This window comes from Hipposideros armiger, unplaced genomic scaffold (assembly GCF_001890085.2).
Source record: "Hipposideros armiger isolate ML-2016 unplaced genomic scaffold, ASM189008v1 scaffold_53, whole genome shotgun sequence".
In the NCBI taxonomy this organism is placed as follows: Eukaryota; Metazoa; Chordata; class Mammalia; order Chiroptera; family Hipposideridae; genus Hipposideros; species Hipposideros armiger.
Window position 1 is genome coordinate 458679 of NW_017731403.1, and position 23221 is coordinate 481899.

Below are 23221 nucleotides of genomic sequence, written 5' to 3' on the forward strand. Positions count from 1 at the left end.
ATTTTTAAACTTCAACTGTGATGGCCAAGCAAAACACACGTACTGGCTGGAGTCACTGCCAGTTTGCCATCCTGAGTTCGTTTTGGCTCAGTATCCGCTTCTCTAGTTGCTTCAGTCTGCTGCTGATCCTCAACCTGTTCCCCAGCCACTTGAGTCTCCTGCAGCGCTGAGGACCGTCCTAAACTTTCGCGTGCCTCCTGAGGGCGCAGTGTCCCTTGTTGCGCTCCTAGTATTGCTCCCCAATATCTCGGGGGGGGGGTGGCCAGCAACCGACTGAACCTTGGAGTGGCTCAGAACCAGTTACGGGCTACATTTTATTTCCGTCAGAAACGGAGTGGTTGCGCCAGGGACATCCTCACTCGGACCATTCCGGGCCAGGCTCTATCACCGGCCAAGAGTAGAGATGGCGAGATGGACGTGGGGAGCCGGCGATTCCGGCCCGGTACCCGGCTGAGGGGTGGGGCAGGCTGCAGAGGGGGAGCCCCGCCCCCTACCCTGCCCCGCATGGCCCCGCCCCTGCGCTCTAGAGTTTCGGTCCCGGCTCCCACCCTCTACTGAGTCCCGGGACCCCGGGAGAGCAGGCAGTGCATGGTTGTGTTTCCTCTGCCCGCGAGGGGCATCACTTGCGCGCTACAGAAAGCCCAGAGCTGTCCCGCAGCCGGGATATCCTCTCTCTCTCACCAGCACCGGCAGACGCCCCTGCGGCCGCGGCGGGAGCCAGGACACCCTCGCCCCGAGCGCTCCGGAGTCCTGCCCCGAGGCAAGCGTTCCACCTCCACGCCTTCTTCGTGGGGCTGGCCAGGGGAGAAAGAACCGGCGCCCGAGTTCTGGGCACTGCGCCTGGCGCGAGGTGAGGGATGGAGGGCAAGGCGCTGCTGGCCATCGCTCTGTGGCTCTGCGTGGAGACCGGGGCTGCCACTGAGGGTAAGGAACCCGCTCCCTAGAAGGAAGGCGGAGAGGTTGGGTGCGGACAGAGAGATGGGGTTGCGGAGAGGACCTGGAGGCCGGATTTAACTCGGAATCATATAGCTGGAGAGTTGAAAGCGACTTGACACTTCGTTCTTTCATTTATCAATGAGGAAACTGAGGCTCAGCAACTGGCCCAAGACTGCCTAGCGAGTTCGTGGTCTCCTGAGCCCAGTTTCTTTTCCACGACTCTGGTCTCCGACAGGGGCCTCGGCTCGAGCGTGTCCTGCGGAGCTTACACACCCTCGGGCTCTCGGGAGGTGCGTGTGGGAAGGCGCCCGGGGCTGGTGGAAAAGAGGTACTCCCTCAGGCGGGAACCCGCGGGGAAACTTTGTCGCGCTGCGCGTCCCATCCTGGTCCGCGCACAGAGTAGGAAGCCTTGCAGGGAGCGCAGCAAGCCAGTCCGCTAGGATCTCACGTGCACTCAGCTCTTCCTCTGGAGGAGTCGAGCGGGGACCCGGGTCGGCTGTTCCCTTTTGGTTCGAACTCACTTGCACATCCACTGTATGAGGTGGGGACCACGGGGAGGGAAACTTTTTCCTCTTCCTCGGTGCAGGACGCCGCTCTCCTTGAAGAGAAGGGGAAATTGGGGCTTGGACCCAGGACTTTGACAGCTTCACCAAGTGTCTCCAAATAACAGCCACCCTCCTATGTAAAACTATTTAACATCTTTCAGAGAGCTTGGGTTCTTGCGATAAGCGATGGTCAGAAGTTCACGTTCTGAAAACTTACTCGGTGGGACTACGTACCTAAATTGAACGCCACACGCCACTCTCCTTGCCACCAAATACTTATCTCCTTCAAGACTAGGAACACACATGCGCTTGATGCAATAAATTCTCTTTCCTTTTTTCCTTTCTTTCTTCCCCTCCCCCCCCCCACCCCCAACCTTTTTTCTGTGTCCACAGTTTGCTGATTTCCAGATTTCCACTCTTTGGAGGGTGAGAAGGGGAGAGGGTGGAGAATGGAAAAAAAAAAAAAAAGGTCAAGTAATTCAGGGAAAAATTCCTTGTATCAAAAGAAAAGAACTAGGTCTTTAAAAAAAGACACACATATACAGTAACAAGATCATCTGTCTATAGTTATTGAATTTTCTTAATGACTTGGTTCATCAGGGCCAGCTCCATCATGGACACTCATTTGTCCCTGACAAGACCTCTCTCTCCCTTTATGGGGAGAGAATGAAGGTCTGGAACATGTGGTTGTTCTGTATCCCACAAAGAAGTGAGTTGCTTTTAAGCCTGGGGTGTTTCATAGCGCAGCAGTAGTAAACTAATCGGGTTGCCCTGAATATAATGATGAGGTTGCCCTTTTGGAGTGTGTGACTTGCTTAATTGGATTGGGCTATAATTGGTGCCATCAGATTCTGGAGACAGAGGCACTCTTGTTTTTCCTTCCTGCCTTTGAGCTGGAAGGGTAACAGTGCACAAATTAATTAATTTTGGTTATGGGACTTGAATATAGAAAGGCTTTTTATTGAGTAGCAGCATATGTAGTTCTTATAGTTATGTCTTATAGCTACGATTTTCTGAAGAGTAGAACTCAAACTTGCCAATGAAAATGAATGAAGCTTAATGGAGAAAAAAAATTGAGTGTTGGTCTACAGAAACGAATTCAAAGTTACCATTACTGATAGCCTTGTTGCATAATTTTTTGTTGTTGTAGATGTGTCTAGAATAGAATGGTGTTGTTTTGGCTTCCCATGAACAGAGGACATATCTTAAAATTTTTTTTTAAGTGGGAAAGTGTGTCTGGAGTGTGAGTTACTCTGTAGCAATAATTTAAGAGAGCTTCAAGAATCCCTTATTTTGATGGTTAGGTAGGCAGAGCTTAGTCTCTACTACCATTTTTCCCCCCTCACATGAATGTGCTCACATAACGGGTTATTTCTCATTTGGATCATTGTGTGAATTGTATTAAGTTACTGTTTTCAACATGTTTCTCAACCTAGTGTTTTGCAATTTTGATATCTGTGCTCATCCAAAATGATTGTTTTCGTTTTCCTTTTCTTGTTCAAAGAGGGACTCTATTGTGGGAAGACTTTTCCTTTGCCTTTTAAACATTTTGCTTTATTGTTTACCTAGTTTGGGGGTCGTTATTTCCTTCATATTGAAAAGTGCTGTGCTAATTAACTGACCACCCAGACCAATAACTGTCCAAGAGTGACCCGTATACCATGTACGACCCAATAACTGAAATTCTTGTTAAAATGCAAATTTGCAGGCCCAGGAATATTCTGACACATCCTAAAGTCTAAGACTCACTGCCCCAAACACAAGTCAGCACCAAAGCCAATTTTTTCCTGAGATTTATTGACATAATTTAATTTCCAGGGTTTAAAAATTTTTTTGATGATATTTTTTACTATGCTATTGATCAATGAGTCAACAGTTATGTCAGCAACCTATTTTGCACATCTGGGTGAGTGTGTGGGAACATGTGGGATCAGATCATTTTGCCTGCAGCTGTTCACATTGGGGTCCACAGATTCAATGCATTGGATATTTGCCCTGGATATTTGCTCATACTCTGTTTTACTCACAGTCTCTCATATTTGCTAGTAATCTCTTATTTGCCCAACAAGGTCAATGCCATTTTAGGCGTACAGAGTCATTTGTTCTTAGTTGATGTGAGTTAATGATCATATTAAACTTGGATGCTTGCCCAGCATCAATCTCTTTAAGGTGGGGTTTTGAGGATCTGGATATCAGTTATGACCCGAGCATTGTGGACAGTTTTTCTCTTCTGATGTTTTTTTCAACACTTGGTAGCTCACCACATTTAGTTGACAGAGAACTCAGTTTTCTTGCTGTGGAGTAACCCAGGGGGAGGAAGTCTGTCCCATGGTATTTTTAGGGAAAGTCAGTTTTCTGGTGTTCCAAGCTTGGTATCAGGAGAAACTCAGAGTTTTGATTATAAGGTTGAAATTCCCGAATTGTAATTTCTTCGCATTATGCTTTTTCTAGTCCCATTCTCTAAGGAAAAGTATATTAATAGGCATATTATATCACATTGGAAAATATTTTCTTTTACTCCATTCCTCCAACTAGTTTTAATGTAGTCTTTGAACCTTGGCAGTTCAGTAACCAGAGGAAGTGCACTAGAAAATTGATACAGGAAAATGAGACAAGGTCATGGATACCCCCACCCTTCAGGGTACATAGATGAACTGTATAGAAATCCCTCTAAGTAGTATTCACTAATCAGCAGTTTGGTCAAATGTGTGCATCCTATGTTTTATAAGAAATGTCAGCGGGTCCTTTCCCAAGGGAGTGAGATCATCAGATGAAGGTTCATTTAGTTTCAATGTCCCATATCCTTTTGTAAGACCTTGAAGTTGGCAATGCAGGAAAACAGGAACTCCACCCTAGCTCCGTGAATTGCAGAACTGTTGTGTTGGTTTATGACCATCTGCCCATTCTTCCTGTTATGACACAGCTTGTGAACTTTTACTGGGAATGGTGAAAAGTAAATTCACGGTTTTGCACAATGAATTGCTGAGGAGGCCTTTTAGAGTATGGGGTATGCATTGTGTATGGAAGGTGTTTCCTATTGGGTCTGAACTTAGTGGCAACTACATTTATTTATTTAATTTGTTTCTAGGTTTGCCTAGTGTTTCTCTTGATCCACCCAGTCTCAGCATTCAAAAAGACTTCCTTACGATTATGGCTAATACAACTCTTCAAATTACTTGCAGGTAAGGATTGATTTTAGATTCATATTTCCTGTGTCAAATAACTTATTGTTTACTGAGTACAAAATAATTTCCATATAGCAGAATTATAATCGTTTTATAGTAATTGTTTATAAGTAGTGAGGTTTCTAAGAAATGATGTAATAACGAAAAAATGAGAAAGGTCTTCTCCCAAGAATCTGGCATGATTTTGCTGGCATTTTTTTCTGCTGCCCTCTGCCAATACCTGCACCCCTTCCCTCCCACACACATATCTTAATAACCAATAAAGCACCTGGCATATAGTATATAGTAGACACTCAATAAATATTGAATGGATAAATAGAATAAAGGACATACTCTTAAGGGATAGAGTTGAAGAAGTTTTTAGGCCATATTTATAATACTCAGAGTAGTGCTCCAGTATTGTTCAATCCTTTTCAAGAACTTTATTTCATGATAAAGTTCTGACTGTAGTAGCAATTTAATATTCAGCCATTAGCATTACTGAGTGCATGTTCTGCACAGGTAATGAACTTCATGTTGTCGCTTGATATTCTGGAATGCCTCTCTTCTCACTTGTTAGCAAGAACTCATGGTATTGATTTATGAATGTAGCTGCAACTTCATGGAAATTTCAAGTTCTTTGAAAGAATGCTTAGTGAAGTTGCATTCTTCTTGACATTGACTGTCTTCCTTGGGACCTTGTCAAGAAATGCTTCAATAAAAGTAATCTATGTTTTAATGCACCCCTCACTAGGTCCTATGAGGCTCTTAAGCAGTTGCATCCTTTCCTTCCTTACCTCACTTCTTACTCTCCTGCTTGCCCACTCTTATCTAGCTGTGTAGTAGTCCAGCTATGTGCCCACTCCAAGGCCTTTACATTTGCTGTTCCCACTGCCTGAAATACTGTTCCTCCCAATATTCATTAAGTCCCCTCCCTCCAGAACTCTTCACTCTTTTCTTTGCATCATCTATATTTTGCCCATGGTACTTATCACCATGGTTTAAAAAATCCATTTTAATTACTTTTTAAAAAATGTCAGCTTTATTGAGGTTTATGTACTTTTTTATTGCCTGTCTCCTCCAACTAGACTGAGATTTCATAAAGACATTGGTTTTTGTTGTTGTTGTTGTTCACTGCTGTATCTCCAGTTTTTAATGATGTTTGGCACATAACACATGCTGAATAAGTATTTGGTGTATGAATTAATTAGTCAATAATTAATAGGAAACTCAGAATCCCTATAAGTGATTTCTGAAGCCGAGTCTATGGCTTGTTGTCATTTATTGATATAACCTGTCATTGTTGGTAGACGTCCGTGACTCTGTTGAGAAGTTTATATAAGCTTGAGAACCGAAACTTCTGTTTTCTTAGAAACAACCTCATAGTGTGGCATTTCACATTAATACTTTCCTGGAATTAATTTTTCAGAGGACAGAGGGACTTGGACTGGCTCTGGCCCAACAATCACAGTGGTTCTGAGGAAGGAGTGGAGGTGACCGAGTGCAGTGATGACAACTTCTTCTGTAAGACACTCACAATTCCGAAAGTGATCGGAAATGATACTGGACCCTACAAGTGCTTCTACAGGAATACAGACACGGCCTCCGTTGTTTATGTCTATGTTCAAGGTAAGTGGTTAAAAGAAATTCATTTCCCATGTTGATTTACCATCTGTATACACAATAGGCTCAAAGAAGAATCGAGTACAACAAAAGGCTCTCCCTAAAGGCTCTGTGCCGACAGGAATATACAAAACTCTTCTCTCCCAAGGTTTCCTCTGAGAATAAGACTCATTGATTTGTTCTGGAGCTTGGGCTCTGTTACATCTCTTTGGCCTAATTAGTTTTGTTCTGATCTGTATTTCCAAGGGAATTCTGTGTTCACAATTGGCTATGGAGATTTATAAAAAGCCTTCTGATGTTTGAGAAAAAAACCAAAAACTGAAATACTTGAAAAGGAAGGTTCAGAGTGAATTATGGAGAGGTTTCTGTGGAGAGATAGGTTATCTATAGCAGAGTAGGAGATTTCCCCAAGAATGCACAGGGAAACAGCCAAGGGCTCTGGAACTTTTTGGTGCATAGGTACTTTTCTTTTCCCTCTTGTACTTTACAATAAACAATTCCCATAATGTGGTACAAAAGAAGATGGGGCCTCAAAGGGCCTTTTGAGGACTGTGTTTGTTTCCTTTGCTTGTATGGTCTGAGATCTTGGATGATATGCCACATCCTTCTAGAGTGTGAAATTTGGGATTGACACCATGGATGCTAACTTAACATCCATGTAGGATAAAATACAATGTTACATGTATTTAGTATTTATCATATGAATTATCCTTTCTTTTGTATTTCAAAAATCTTCTACCTGAATTTCCCTGTGAAAACTTGACTTAACTAATGAGATACTTATCATATAATTTAGGGGATGTAAGTGTTGTATAATATTTTGCTTGAATGTACTAAATATTTTTTTCCAGTGAAGATGAGCTTTGTAGACATTTTATTTATACATTTATATACCTCTTTTCCCAGAGGATTTGAGTGAAGTGAAGATGGCTTAGCCTTTTTTTCCAGAATCATCTTTTATCAAACAGGAATTTTCTCAGCTTTGGGAAACATAGTTGCATATCTCCATTTATATTTCAATTGTGCAGTATGGTCAGTGCAATGGAAAAGTGGCGATCACATCAAAATAATGCATGTCACTCTTGGATTGTATAATATTTGAGAATTATTTTTGTCCAGGGTAAGCACAATCCAAGATAGAATTCTGTGCCCTCCTCCTCCCCTCTGCAGAATTTGAAAGAGACAAGGCTCAGATCTTCAAGAATTTCTGGCTCCTTTTGATCTGGCAGTCTTGGGAGACCAGGCTTTCCCAGAAGATTGCAAGGATTTCCTGCTTTCAGCCTGTCTGGAAATAGACTACAAGATGAACCTTTCCCATAATATCTCGTTATTTCCTTCTCCCTGGAGTCAGGAAACCTGGAGACATGTGAAAATCCATTTCATGAGCTTCAGTAAATATTTTATTTTGAGAGGATGGGTGGTTGTTTGGGTTTATTTTGTTTGTTTCCTTTTTGGGGATACTGAAATAGAATTGATTTACTGAATAGCTTTAGTCTTACGTCAAGGGGTTAATTTAGCACCTAAAGGCATCCGTAAAGCAAGCGAAAGGCTTGCTCTGTAAGCAAGCTATGTAACATTTCTTAGCATGTCGATGAAAGGTAGGTAACATTAAGAAGCAGCAAGCCCTAGCCCTGTTTATTTGTACACTGCTCATCTTGGTATACCTTCAAATTCTGCTTCCTGTTTAAGAGGGGCTCTAAGATTTTGGTCATTAAGCTTAACAATGGGAAGGAAAACACTGAAGTATTCTCTATGGACAGCCCTTTAATGTCCCCTCTGGTCCCCATCTTACTTCCCTAGTCTTCTGATCCCATCCCCTCTACCAATGGATGGAGCCAGGAAGTGGGTCCTGGCTTCGCAAGATAATGGCTATGGCATGTGATGGACTGGATTGGCTGCCTTTCTGTGCTTTCCAGCTGGGAAGGAAATCACACTTCTAATGTTGCAGAGAATTAGCTGCTTTTCTCCCCTTTATTTTAAATTAACTCTTCCTTCATTTGGGCCAACCATCCTGAAGAGCTCTGAAAATGCCCAGTCAGGTGTGTTGGGCATAACAGTCTGAACCATTATCTCTCTGAGATTTCAAGCATGACTCACACCACATCAACTCTATCTCTGGGGAATGGGGGAGTTTCCCAGCAGCACATTAACATTGTATAAACAATATTTGAGTGATATTAAAATCTCTTTTGTTTTCTTCTCACTCTGCTATGGTGGCTTTTTAAGTTTTTGTCATCGAAGATATTAATGACTGCTGAATCTTAAATGTGATAACTATTAAACACTATTTTATAAGGAATCTTATACCTAGTCTTTACAATCTTAAAATACCCATATAAAACTTTCTCTGGAATAGTTGAATTCAAAAATTGTTAGTTATTTCTTGTTTATTTTAAAGGTCCTTTGGAATCCATTGATTATTTTCATGGCATTTACATTATTTGCCTAGAGAAAGAGAACATGAATTTTTTAACATCAATAAAACTCAGTTTATAAAGTGTAAGATTTAATTTTAAGTTTAATTTGAAATTTATATAGATGAAAAAATGTAGTGTATATGAAAAATGTATATGTGTATATGAAAATGTATATGAAAAATGAAGAAGTATGCTCTTTCATTTTGAAAAAAATTATAATGACCGACTTGTTTAAATGTGGTACCTATAAAATATAGTCTACTTATTGATGATATTTATGAAATGAGTCACTCCCATTCTGGGAGTTTTCTTTCAGATTTTTCACACACACACACACACACACACACACACACACACACACACACACATACACACACACCCTTCCTGTAGCATATCCTTGGAGCCAGATACCTACCAGCAGATCGACCTGTGTATTCCTTTGCCTAATGTGAAATGTCATTCCCAAGATATTTCATGACCATGAATTCAGGACCATGAATTCTCTGGTCAGAGTTTATGAACCTGAAAGATAACCAACTTTTCTAGTAAATACATGAATTAAATGGAATTAAATTTTCTTTTAGATTACAGATCTCCATTTATTGCTTCTGTTAGTGACCAACATGGAGTTGTGTACATCACGGAGAACAAAAACAAAACTGTGGTGATTCCATGTCTTGGGTCCATTTCAAACCTCAACGTGTCACTTTGTGCAGTAAGTTACATCTTCAGTCATCTCTTACGGTGTCACAATTTTAAGCTAATATTAAGATGGGTAACCTGTTTATAATATAACATCAACAATGAGATTTAAAGATTTGTTAGGAAGGGTCAAAATGACAATAAATAAAACTAATTTGTATTCTTAAAAATATTAATTCTTTTTTTTTTTTAAGATTTTTATTGGGGAATTGGGGGGATGGGAACAGTGCTGGGGAATTGGGGGAAGGGCAACAGACAAGTTGCTGTAGTTTTGTTCTTCAATCTAGTTGTGGAGGATGTTGCTTCACTGGCCCAAGTTGGCACCATCATTGCGCTCTTCTCTGGCGAGGCAGATCAGTCGCCGGCTTCTGGACGGCCGCTCACTGCGGCTGCTGGCCGCTCACGCTGGCTGCTGGCTACATACTGTAGCCCATGGCAACCCACTGTCACAGGGACTGCAGCCTATGCTGTCGCCGGCGACTCAAGGCAGCCCAGCTCCAGGTTGAGCTGTTGTTCAGCATCTTAGCTGTAGAGGGCAGTGTCACTGGCCCTCATATGTGGGATCCGAACCGCGGCTCTCTGGCATCCCAAGCGAGTTCTTAACCATCGCGGCCACTTGGCCGGCCCAATATTAATTCTTTAGTGATAATTTTACATGGTTCTGCTTTTGGCTAGCCCTTGATTAAATATTTGATATTTCATTTTCTACCCAGAGATATCCAGAAAAGAGATTTGTTCCTGATGGTAACAGAATTTTCTGGGACAGCAAGAAAGGTTTCACTATTCCCAGCTACATGATCAGCTATGCCGGCATGGTCTTCTGTGAAGCAAAAATCAATGATGAAAGTTATCAGTCTATTATGTACATAGTTGCGGTTGTAGGTAAGAAGACACTCCCTTTCTATATCATGATTATCAGACAATAAAAGTTGGCATCCTATATTAAGATCCTGGAGGTTTGATTAAGGTATGAGTTGAAAGACAAGGGATTTGAAAAATATATTAACTCAAAATACAGTGTTGGGCAACTCATCATATCTATATTCTTTTTTATCAAATAAACCTATGTACTCATATAATCAAGATTTTTTTCTTTTCTTGCCAAGACTGAAGATGCAAAAGTGAAACATATTTCATGGAAAATTTAATGTTGCTTGGCATCAATTCTTTTAATTATATCAGCTTAATGGAAAGTTCAGCAATTTACTGAAGCTGGCCCCATTGGCTATTGACTACTCAAATCTCACTACTTTTCTATCCCCGGGGTTACATCTGTAAGATTCCCATAGGTGTGCTTTGTAAATCTCCATAGGCCATTCTTTTTTGGAAGTTACCAAGTGTTGGTGAGGCCCTCAGGGAAAGCTGATATGGCTCATTTTAAAGTTGCATCATTTTTTAAACAATATGTGCCAAGTTATAGATTTGTTTTCCTTCTCACTTTCTGTTTTTTCAATTTACTTGCTCTAGGGTACAAAATTTATGATGTGGTTCTGAGCCCCCCTCACAGAGTCGAGCTGTCTGCTGGAGAGAAGCTTGTTTTAAATTGTACAGCAAGGACTGAACTAAATGTGGGAATTGACTTCACCTGGGAATACCCTTCTTTGAAGGTAACACTAACAATTTAGAGCCAGATCTCTAAATATTTTGATAATCAGCACCAACAGAGTTTGCTTGAGAGAGATAGGGACCTCTCTAGCCAGATAAAATGTAAATGCCTTAACACACACAAATATACACATACACACATTGTTAAGAGAATTGCAGAACAGACAGCATCCATGGGAAAAAGATGCAATGCCAAGAACGCTGTCCCACTCTGCTATAATCAGGCAGTGAAGATTAGTTTCCTCCTGGTGATTACGTCTTCCCAGGTTGCATCGTTTCTCTGTTCTCCAAAGTCCTTGATCTATTTTCCCTTTAAGGGAGTGAGGGGAGTTTTCTCTTCAAGCAGTGGCATGAGACACACTTCTCCTTAAACAGTAGTCCTATTAGCCCATGTTTCTGTAGTTCATATCCGTCTCATTCCTACTATGTGAGGTTCTTAAAATCCTAATTCACTTGGTTCCATTTATTTCTACTGAAACCAAATATTTGTTGTCTAAGTATGTTAAAAGTCCTGAAGTCGCTCTTATTAGCATTACATAGCATTCACCGAGGGCCAAGACTTGATGTTGTGGGCATCTAGACGCTGCTGGGCAATGCTGTGCTGGACTTTGGAAGTTCAGTAAACTCTTTTTCAGCATCAGCATCAGCATCAGCATCAGAAACTTGTAAACCGGGACCTAAAAGCCCAGTCTGGGACAGGGATGAAGAAATTTTTGAGCACCTTCACTATAGATAATGTAACCCGGAGTGACCAAGGATGGTACATCTGTGCGGCTTCCAGTGGGCCGATGACCACGAAAAACAAAACATTCGTCACAGTCCACGGTAAGCTGAGATTTCCTTTGGAATTATGCTGTGCCTTGCAAAGTGAGATAATTTAACTAAATGTAGGTCAGCTAGTGATTCCTATTTTGTTCATTCAGAAGATAGTTTTGAACTCTTGCTAGGGAGGCCACATGACCCACGGGTCAAGAGCATAGCGTGGGTTCAAATCCCAGCTTTAATGAATAATGATGAGAAGGGCCAGTGTATCACTTATGCTCACTAAATAGTACTTGTAGTTGTTGCTGCTATTATTATCACTACAAGCAAAGTGTTATTATCTAAGATAGTTTTTAAATTTTCATTTTATTGCAAAGCTAAGAGTCTTACTTGAATAAGCATGGGCTTTGCTGTTGGAGAAACCTGGATTTTAATTACTTTCTGTGGGGCTTTGAGCAAATAATTTCTCATCTAGTCTCTTCCACTCACATAAATGTCTCAGTTTAATTGATAATTTATGCGGCACCCAATTTATAAGCCTTGGTAAGGATTTTGGTTTTTATAATATGAGAATGCAGAGAGAGACATGCTTTGGCTTATGTTTTTATAGGATTACTATGTTGTTGTTGTTGTTGTTGTTGTTGCATGTGTGTTGTTTTCTATTTTATTGTTTTGAATGTGGAATACTTTAGGGAAATAAGGGCAGAAATAGAGAGACCAGTTAGGAGGCTAATTGCAATAATCCAGGTGACAGATGGTGAGTAGCTTGGACAAAGTGGTAGAGGTAGAAGTGGTGAGAAGTGATCTGATTTTGGATATATTTTTGAAGATAGAGCCAATAGGATCTGCCTGTTGGTTCACTGGCTGTGGAGTGTAAGAGGAAGAGAATGGAACATGACCTTTGGGTTTTTACCGTGAGCAACTGAGTGAATGGTGATTTCATCTACTTAGATAGGGAAGACTGAGAAGGAAGTAAGATTAGGAGAAATAGGATTGGGTATGTTCATTTGGCGATGCCCATTAAACATCCAAAAGGAGATATTTAATATATAAACCTGGAACTCAGAGAAGTCAGGGCAGGAGATACAAATTTATGAAGCTGTGAATGGCATTTTATGCCTGAGAGTAGAGCAAGGTGTAGATGAAGAGAAGATGTCTGAGGACTGAGTCCTCAAGCACAGGTTAGGTGTGTATAGAGTGTCATAGGAGCAGAGGAGAAGGAGCACCCAAGCATCCCTGGGGGGCTTAGAGGAAGCTCTACAGAGGAGAAAATGCTTGCATTGAGACTTCAGCAATGAATCGGCTTGCAGAGTGCACTTGGGGAGAGAGCAAATCAAACACAAAGCCTGGGGCTGTGGGAGAAGCTAGAATACAATTTATAGCAAGGAATCATGGGGAATCTCTGAATTCAGACCTCCAAGGCCTTTGACTTCTCATTTGAAATGAAATAATAAACCAAATGACCACTTACAATAAATTGACATTTATGAGAATAATGATTTTTATTTTCTTCCAGGAAAACCTTTCGTTTCTTTTAATAGAGGCATGGAATCTTTCGTGGAAGCCACGGTGGGAGGCCGTGTTACAGTCCCTGTGAAGTTCCATGGTTACCCTTCCCCGGAAATAAAATGGTAACTTTTAGAAATAAATGCAAAACGTTATGTCACATGAAAGCAAATCCTTAAATTGTACTCATTCCTGAGATTTTCCCCCCCTCCATAGGTATAAAAATGGAAGACCCATTGAGTCTAATCACACCATTAAAGTGGGGCATGAACTGACTATTATGGAAGTGAGTGAAAAAGATACAGGAAATTATACTGTCATCCTTACCAATCCCATTTCAAAGGAGAGACAGAGTCACGTGGTATCTCTGGTTGTGAATGGTGAGTCCATGCAGTTTTCCTTCTCTGCCCAAAATTTATTAGAAAGAGTATGATTATATCTTCCTAAACAGCCAGGCCACCATTCCTGGGTCACCTGCTGTTTCACTCACATCATGAATGGGCTCCTGTATATTAAAATGGTCCAGAGTGGTGGAGTTGAAATGAGGTGTAGAACAGTGTGCAGTGAACATGTTTGCTTAAGAGGCCATGTGAATGAACTGTCTGGTGGTCAAATGCAAGATTAAAGTAGATGTCCCCTTGATGGCTAAATGCTGTGAGATAAGAATGCCTGTGGGGACAGTTGACAAGCTTAAGTTGCACTACCTTTGCTCCTATCTCATGGAATTACATACCTGGCATGCACATGTGTAAGATTCTTCTTGAATTTTGTGGGAAGCTTCTAGTTTGACCTTGTAGTTGATGTATCTGTGATGCCCAGGCAGGCTGCCACTGTTGGCTGGTTGGAAGCTTCTCAATTTTTTTTTTCAAACAGGAGTCTAAGATCTGATTCAGGCCACAAAATAATAAGTTATTGACTTAAGGATCATTTGAACTTTATTTTCCCAAATTGAAAGATATACATAAGTGACTGGGAGAGGGGGGAGAAGCGAGTGGGGGGAAAGGTGTGTCATAATCAAGTAAGTGTGGGAGATGCTAAGTTGATGTAAAACAGGTGTCTTTGTTGTAGGACATCTCAGGGCCTTTAATGTGCTCATGTGTTTTGTCATTCTCCTGAGGGAGAGATATAGAGTGTTAAAGGTTTAACACACTTATTTGACCACAGCATCCTCCCACCCCCAGTAAATCCATTAATATCTTGCCCCAAACACAGTTTGGAAAACGCTTCTCTGTTATAATTCTTCATTCTCCCTGCTGGCATGACATATAAAAACTTCAGAAACTTTTCGTGTGACATGAAGGTGCTTCCCCATATATCCTGCTGCTATTTTGTATGTCTGTTGAGGTTGGCTTTATTTCTTTGCTGGGACATCAGCTTTAGGGAGTATTTTAATGGTAACAGCTTCCCAAAATGTCACTTCAAAGCCACTTGGGAGTAGAGGATTGGGGAGTGGAGAAAAGTTGAAAAGCTGATAAGTAAGGTGGGGGAAGGAAATGAACAAGCAATAAGGATGTAAAAATGGACAGTGAATAACTCCATATCATTAATTCATGAAGTAATTAAACATTTGACTTGCCCTAGCATTTACCCTCCTACATAAAATAAACATAAAAAAGTCAAGTTTTGAAAGTATAACCTAAGGTTGAAAGTGATGAGAAAATAGTTTCAAATGAATGACTTTGGAGCCAAAAAAAGAAAGAAAGAAAAAAGAGAGAGAGGGAGGGAGGAAGGAAGAGGAAGAAGGAGAGGGAGATGATGGAGAAGCAGGCGAGGTGAGTGACCCTGAGCAAGTCATTTACCTTTTCTATGTTTCATTTTTCTCACGTGTAAAGTGGAGGACAATAACAGTGGTTGTGTGGATTAAATGAGATAATCAGTGTAAATCACTTAGAACAATGCTCATTACATAATAAATGTACTTACTATATTATTGAAAACTATTTTCTTTTCTTTTTGCCTTGATCTTATGAGATTGGAGGACAAGGAGAATTACCCCTATGATGTAGATGAGAAATACTGAGACACACAGTTGCGAGATCTGCACAGACTCATTCAACTTATTATATTATTGTTGTTGTTGTTATCATTATTATTATTATTAGTAGTAGTAGTATCACTAGAAGTCAGGACTCTTGTTTCCAAGTCTAGATATTCTTTAAGAAACCAAAAGGGAGCAAAATCATCTGCTAAGAAAAATGTAGGCTTTAGTTGCTGAAAACTTCTGCTTTCCATTCCTCAAAGCTGATTGACAATTCAAAAGTTGTTTTTTCCGTATCCAGTCCCACCCCAGATTGGTGAGAAATCGCTGATCTCTTCCATGGACTCTTACAAGTACGGCACCACCCAAACGCTGACTTGCACAGTCTACGCTGTCCCGCCCCCGAATATCAACTGGTATTGGCAGCTGGAGGAGGAGTGCACCTACAACCCTACGTGAGTAGGGCCATGCCCTCTTTTCCTGCCATCTCCCATTTCTTCCAGCCAAGCTCTGATCTGATGGCATTTTAAGCTGAGACGGCTATCTCTAGGAAAGTTATCCCTCAGGTGGTAGTCTCCTTCAATCTTTCTCTATCTGATGTCTTTCTTTGGGGCACCCTGCTTTGAGATTAACTATCTCTCTCTTCTCAGGTTAGCCCTGCTGTACACCTTTGCAAATGCAGGCTCTTTGTTCACTTTGCTAATTGCCCGTTTTTGTTTTCTCTCCTTATACAAATCAGTTGGTGAATACCATATCTCTCCTTCTTATCTGGGAGAAGGTTCATCTTGAGGAAGTGCTGCTGGTTGCAAGGGACAGATAGACCTAGCTGCAGCCCTCAGCCCTCAGGTCCAGCTTATCAGGTTCTAACACAAGTCCAGACATCCTTAGGAAAAAAAAATAACAACAAGCCACTTGCCGCCACCCTAAGCAGTTCACTTCCTGTTGTTGTTTTTGACATGGCCACTGCTAGTTTCGTCCTCAGATGCTGACCGTTTCCTACACAAAGGTCGTAGTCCCAGAGAGATTACTTTAAGAAGCCCAATGGCTTCTTAGTTTCCTTGCCTTCCTTTGAACTAAATTAACTTGAATTGTCTTGTCGATCCAATTTATGAATGGACGTTTATTCCCAGAATAGCTGCTTCCCTCCTGTATTCTGAATGAATCTACCTAGAACCTTTTCCTTCATTGCTGAGGCCTATTTTTAATTGGCACAAACTCTGGTAACATGGTAGGGTGCATTGAAAGTTACTCCTGAGAACGTAATAACCAAAGTCTGACTCCTTTCCTTACTGTTGATTTGAATTAGTGAAAAATTAAATCATAATATGATCTGTTATCTTGTTCTTTTAGTCAAGGTGTATTAATGACAAACCCATATACTTGTAAAGAGTGGATAAAGGTGAAGGACTTCGAAGGAGTAAATAAAATTGAAGTAAACAAAAATCAATTTGCCCTAATTGAAGGAAAAAACAAAGTGAGTTTGAAGTTCTTTAATTTGAAAATCTGTTTCTCTTTCTCTCTCTTTTATGGAAGGATGGTGTGAAAGCAGAGGAAAATAATATGTGAGAAATATTGGAGATTGATAATCAAATAAATTGGATGATAAAATACTAGCAGATTAAGTTGGCTTGAAAACACCATTGACTTTTAGAAGTACCAATGGCTTATTAATAGCTTGGAGAAAGATAAAACACATATGCCATCAAATCTATACATGTGTTGTAAGGTGGTTGATTTTACAAGTATGAAAATGAGAAACTATGTTATATTAAAACACATGGTTTCCAAAGCCCGTTTTGTGTAGTGTGTGATCTACACCAACATAATTACACTTGCATGGATTTGAGAGCAGTCAGTGTAGTAGTATGAATGGAGTAGGCAGGTCGTAGTGGTTGTGGGGATGGCTGGATTTTCGTCTGAATGCATGTGCATAAACACAGCCTCCTTTGTTTATAGCCTGGGATTTGTTTTTTTCACAGACTGTAAGTACCGTTGTTATCCAAGCAGCAAATGTGTCAGCTTTGTACAAATGTGAAGCGGTCAACAAAGCTGGGAGAGGAGAGAGGGTTATCTCCTTTCACGTGACCAGTAAGTATTGCTCTCCAAGGGGTGGGCTGGATCCTCTTGCCAAGTGGGTGCTAAGCTACTCTGTAGCCCTTGTCATTCCTATGAGTGGCATGGTATTTAGGAAGAGGACTTGTGTTGATAAATGATGCCTTTGTTCATAAATTGAAATTCCTCAGATAGGTCCTGGGCTCATGTGAAGTCAATACATCCGACTTCACTGGAGAGATAGTGTTTCACACATGCCTTTTAATCACAAGTCCTGCATCATATTTATGTCTCTGTCATCAGAGTCTAGCACAGGGATTGGCTTATTGGGATTCAGTCCATATTGGTGGGCTTGCTGCTGAGCAGTTGACAAGGTTTGGTTTTGTGGAGGCAACTATAATGACAGGAGCAGCACCCTCCCAATGCTGCTGATTTTGTGTATTCATCTTAGTTTTATGGCTAAGCTTTAGCTGATTGGATGTTTGATAAATTTACATTTCCAAATAAGACCTTTTGGTAAAATAATACATTTTGGGACCTGAATTGTCCACTTTTGTTGCTTCCTTGTATTACATCCCCTGGGACTGATAGAGCTTCACTTCTGGTGTTTTATAGCAGTTTGAAGGCAACAAGAAGACAACAGTGTGCTGCCCAAGTTGAATTGCTATCTTCTAACCATGGGTTTTACATTTCAGGGGGTCCTGATATCACTCTGCATCCTGGCCCCCAGCCAACCGAGCAGGAGAGCGTGTCTTTGTTGTGCAGTGCAGACAGAGCTACATTTGAGAACCTCACATGGTACAAACTTGGTCCACAGGCTGTGCCCACACCTGGTTGCAAGCACTTGGATGCTCTTTCGAAAATGAATGCTACCATGTTCTCTAATAGCACAAATGTCATTCTGATCATGGAGCTCCAGAATGCATCCTTGCAGGATCAAGGAGACTACGCCTGCTTTGCTCAGGACAGGAAGACCAAGAAAAGACATTGCGTGGTCAGGCAGCTCACAGTCCTAGGTAAGGAGGCAACCCTGGCTCATCCAGAGGCCATCAGAATGCCTTAAATGTAGAGCTTTCCGGTGCTGAGTGAAAATTGCTATCCTCCAAGAGGTTATGAAGTTGACTGGTACACACTTGTCTTATTCACCGAAAGTCCTTGAAGCAGAAGGGAGCTAATAATGATGAAATGATGTATGAAAAAGAGAAAATAGCATGGTTCTTTCCAACCAATGATGGGGGAATAACTCACTAGTATCTGCAAGGGGTTAGCCTGAACCAGGGAAATTGCTGCCTTGTTCTTGAGCATTCATTTATTTAAATAGATACATATTTATTGAATGTCTAGTATGAGCTAGGAGGGTGCCAGAAGTTTACAGAGGCAACTAGATAGACAGGATGAGAATGCAGATATCCAATGGAAAGTTGTAGTACAGTAAGGTCTCTGTCCATGTGGATAGAAAATGTTTTCTGTTTTATTCCATGCTACGCTCCAGTCCTAGAACATAGTAGCTCATGCTAGTTGTTCAGTGGGATACTTGCTGCATGAAGAATGTAATGGGGGGATTGTTTAGGACCTATGAGAGCCCACGGGAAGGGTACTACACTAAAGCCTGTACCTCTGTATCATCTCATGTGGTCCAGCGTAGTTCAAGGTCCATGAGATGACAATTTTAGTGAGCACATAACTTTGAAAATTCCCTTTGAAATCACTCTCTACACCTCATCTAAACTTGTGCTTTGCACAAAATCTGCGCAGCCATGGCTCTGTCTCTTGGGAAATCAGGAAAATTTGGGGAGTTTCTCTTTGTGCCATCACCCTCCATTTTGTCCTGTTCTTTGTGTCCCTTCCCAGTTTCTAGGATGTATGTGTTCTGGTTTTTTTTTTTAATTTTTATTGTTAGGAAGGCTAACTGCCAAGGTAAACTAAGCTGTACTCAGTTTTTGAGGATAATATAATCAGAGGTCTTGGCATATTTTAAGAGGTATCTTCAGATGGTCACTAGAATAGGTTTTGCTAGTGTAAGATTTTGGTTTAAAAAGAAGAGATATTTTTGGGTGAAGCCATCCCAGGGCTCTTTGAATCACACCACATATAGGACCATACTTTCCATTTGCCTTGGTGATTGGTCTGGTTTCAAGCTAATAGAAGAATTCAGAAAGATTGTGAAGGAGGCTCCTGGCCTTGCCATGCCCAGGAACCATGTGCTCACAATGAGCTGTTTTGCTTCCCTGAGGACCCCCAGGTTATTTGCCAAAAATTATTCTTAGAAATAGACTAGAATCCAGGACACATTTAAATTCCAATGTAGTTTTCTCACTGAGATAATTTCATTTTGTTAAGTGTTGAAATGGATTCTTTCAGCAAGACTCTTTATGATGTTCAATTGGTTTGGGCAAGGTATTTCCACAGCACTTTGATGATTTACAGGAAAAGGGTACATCTAAAGTTTTGCTGAACATGTAAACAAATACTCATGGGCTCAATTTTCTTTAAATCTTTGACTGTCCTTAGGGTATTGTTGTTTTACTTGTGTTTTAGTGGGAAAGCATTGGACTAGTCTTTCAGGCTCACCAGATTCTATTAGTTCACCTGTTTACTTAGTTATAGGGACTTGGGCAAGTTGTTTCAGCCCCTGAACTGCAGTTACTTCATCTGTAAAATAAGGCTCGTACTCCTGTCCATCGTAGGACTGATAGTGAGTAGTATAAATGAGATTTGTAAAAAGTACCAAGTAAACATAAGGTATTCTTTGTTTGTTGAATTACCCTGAAGTTTTGCACTTTCCAAGAGAAACATGGCAGAATTCTAGGGTGCCTCTGGCTAGAACTTTTATGGGAAGGAAGCCATATCTGATTGGAGGAAAAAGCCATAAGGGTGACAATGTTTATTTTGCGATGTGATTATCATCTTGAATCACTAACATGAATGTTCAAAAAGATACAGTAATCTGTATGAACTGTCCTGACTTATTGGCTTCATTTCACTTTATTCAGTGACCAGCAGTACTGTTATGAACCTCTGTGTGTTTTCAGATTGGTAAACCAACAGTGTACTGTTTACTAAATTTAAACAGTTTAATAGTTTACTGATACTCAAAGCATTTCAAAACTTTACCTAAATGTTCTGTTTTCTTTTGTGTGTGCATAGAACGTATGGCACCAATAATGACAGGAAATCTGGAGAATCAGACGACAAGTATTGGTGAAACCATCGAAGTTTCATGCACAGCATCTGGGAATCCCCCTCCACGGATTTCATGGTTTAAAGATAACGAGACACTTGTGGAAGACTCAGGTGAATAAAACATGCCTATCTCTCTTTGGTTGCAGAATTTTCCTGGAGATGTTGTCTAAAATCCATATTATTTCTTGGTTTGTCTAAGGTAGAAATAATAGCTATCTCTGTGTCCATGATCCAGCTCATTTCATAGACTCAGAATCAGAGTATTCAGGACCTTGTTGAATTCTCATGGAATCCAGGGTTGATGCGTCAGCAGTTGATCCTGTATGACTCTTTGGAGTTAGACAATAGCTCAAGATAAGGGGCAATATTTATACTTTAAAAAATTTTCCTGAAAAAACAAAAAGACCACATTGTAAATAAAAAGAATCATTTTCTTCCTTTCTCAGGCATCATACTGAAAGATGGGAACCGGAACCTAACTATCCGCAGGGTGAGGAAAGAGGATGAAGGTCTCTACACCTGCCAGGCATGCAATGTTCTTGGGTGTGCAAAAGTGGAGGCATTTTTCATAATAGAAGGTGAGTGGGACTTCATAAATACATCATATAGTTTTTAAAAATTAGCTTGTATCTCACATATACTCATACACTTTGGGTTCCGGGAAGATTATATGTGATTTTTGATATTCTTTGTATTTTGTAAATTTTTCTACTATAAGTATGCATTATTTTAACCAGAAAACATAATTACTGTTATTTTAATTCTGTGTGCATCACATTTCTATCACTGCAACTCTCACTGTAGAAAATTGATAGCCAGGCAGGTAGAATATCCTCTTTTCCTTGATTCTTTCTTCATTTGAATGGCTCAGTTAACTTGTTATGAAATTATACCTCTGTATTTATTTGGAAAAACATTAAAATTACTGCCTAGCCATGAAAATCCACACTATCCAGATAGTCACAAAGGTTCATAGTTTTACCTGGACTAAAGATAATTAGGATTCATTTGTGAACAATAGACCGTTGCTTCTCTGAAATGGAAAAATTTGGGTCCTTATCTAAATGTGAAAGGAAACTTGTATGTGTATGCAGGAATGATTTGAAATCTGGCATTTTCTCAGATAGAAAAGGTAATTTGTGACAGAATATTTTATCTTCAGAAGTGTATTCCTATGTTTTTTCTTTTTTTAAATAACCCATCAGGGGGACAATGAAAGTGTATTATGTGGGTGAAGGAATGGTATGCAAGGGGAAGAAAGAAGGATGGTGACAGATGGAGGAATTGACAGATTTCTATGAACTCATTCTAATGTATCTCTCAAAGTCTAGGATGTACTCCCTTTAATCTGTTAAATCTCTGTTGCCAAGTATTGCATCTCAATACCTTGACTTGTTTTCAAATATGTAGGCTTATTACCATTTCATAAACTGCACTTGCAAATAAAGATTTCAAGTGTGAGAAATAAATAAAGATTTCAAGTGATGAGGTGGTTTGGCCACTTCCAAAGTGCTTCATGTTTTAGGGCAAATAAATCCTAAGGGAGACTTCCAGTTCTCTCCTGTGTTCTGCCTTACCTCCATTAACTCTCTGTGGCTGGTTACCAATATCTAACTCGGTAACATTGGCACAGGGATCATATTTACTTCTCAACTGAAGAGAATACTAAGAAAGGAAGAGGTAAATATTTAATTTTCCTGCTAGGTTCTGACATGTTATTATGGGAATATTGATACACAAACTTATATAGACAATTGAATCTTTGAACTTTTACTTTGTATAAATGGATTTTAAAATCTCTATGTATAAGTTACTTCAGTAGGAACATCAGAGAAACAAAATCTACTTCCAAGCATCCTTGGTGCTTGTCTCTCAACTGTTAATTCTTATTTTGCTAACTAGCTACTTACTTGTCTTTCTGCCTTCTTGAAGCTGCTGTGAGTGGGAGACTCATAGCTTTGATTCACACCTCCCTCATCCAATGAGAGCCCTAAGTGATAATTGCTTCCATATCACTTGTTTACCTCCTCTGGGTTTCATTTCTCCACTCAGAGCTGTCCTCTGGAGCCCTAAGCTTCTGCAGCTTTCCTTGTCAACTTCTATCTTTTTCTCTTCTCTTTTCTTTCATGCGTGGTTTTAAACTCATATTGCCAGGCCATGCAGCATATGCTCATTTTAGCTCTCTCTCTTTTTCTCACTCAGGCTCTTGACACAAAAGGACAAGGTAGTGTAACGATTAACTGGTGTCAGACAGACCTTGGTTAACTCTTGAACATTCTACCAACTTGCAGTGTGTTCTTGATGAAGTAACTTAACTTCTCTGAACTTGTTTCTCCATCTGAAAACTGAAGGTTGTTGAGAAGATCAAGTGGGATGACATTTTTAAAGTGATATGTGGGAGCACCTAGTAGGTGTGTAATCATCAATAACTCTTTGGCCAAAGGACTACATTTATTTCCCTACTTGGTTTCTTAAACAATCCTTTCTCAAACTCTATACAGATCAAAACACAGACTATCAATATAAAAGTAGATGTTCATTTTCTCCAAATGGAAATGCTTTCCTTCTTTTTTTTTAAAGATTATTTTTATTTATTTATTTTTATTGGGGAATTGGGGGGATGGGAACAGCGCTGGGGAATTGGGGGAAGGGAAGCAAACAAGTTGCTGTGCTTTTGTTCTTCAGTCTAGTTGTGGAGGACGTTGCTTCACTGGCCCAAGTTGGCACCATCATTGCGCTCTTCCCGGG

The 23221-nt window shown here is 40.4% G+C and overlaps 1 protein-coding gene across 5 annotated transcripts in view; it reads left to right on the top strand.

Annotated features, from left to right (window-relative positions):
* The first annotated feature begins 540 nt into the window (after nucleotides 1-540).
* The window catches only part of KDR (kinase insert domain receptor), a 46215-nt gene continuing 23534 nt past the window's right edge, over nucleotides 541-23221 (top strand). For 3 of the 5 annotated variants that reach the window (XM_019640866.1, XM_019640870.1, XM_019640869.1), the window contains exons 1-15: nucleotides 541-924; nucleotides 4570-4663; nucleotides 6075-6274; nucleotides 9270-9400; nucleotides 10101-10269; nucleotides 10855-10994; nucleotides 11628-11817; nucleotides 13271-13385; nucleotides 13477-13640; nucleotides 15540-15693; nucleotides 16589-16712; nucleotides 17218-17326; nucleotides 17986-18306; nucleotides 20438-20584; nucleotides 20920-21051. In XM_019640866.1, coding sequence (XP_019496411.1) covers nucleotides 858-924; nucleotides 4570-4663; nucleotides 6075-6274; nucleotides 9270-9400; nucleotides 10101-10269; nucleotides 10855-10994; nucleotides 11628-11817; nucleotides 13271-13385; nucleotides 13477-13640; nucleotides 15540-15693; nucleotides 16589-16712; nucleotides 17218-17326; nucleotides 17986-18306; nucleotides 20438-20584; nucleotides 20920-21051 — 2257 coding nt within the window. In that variant the 5' untranslated portion in view covers nucleotides 541-857. Of the gene's footprint in view, nucleotides 925-1206; nucleotides 1227-4413; nucleotides 4489-4569; nucleotides 4664-6074; nucleotides 6275-9269; nucleotides 9401-10100; nucleotides 10270-10854; nucleotides 10995-11627; nucleotides 11818-13270; nucleotides 13386-13476; nucleotides 13641-15539; nucleotides 15694-16588; nucleotides 16713-17217; nucleotides 17327-17985; nucleotides 18307-20437; nucleotides 20585-20919; nucleotides 21052-23221 lie in introns of those variants that run through there. The other 2 variants (XM_019640868.1, XM_019640867.1) reach the window with 2 other exon arrangements.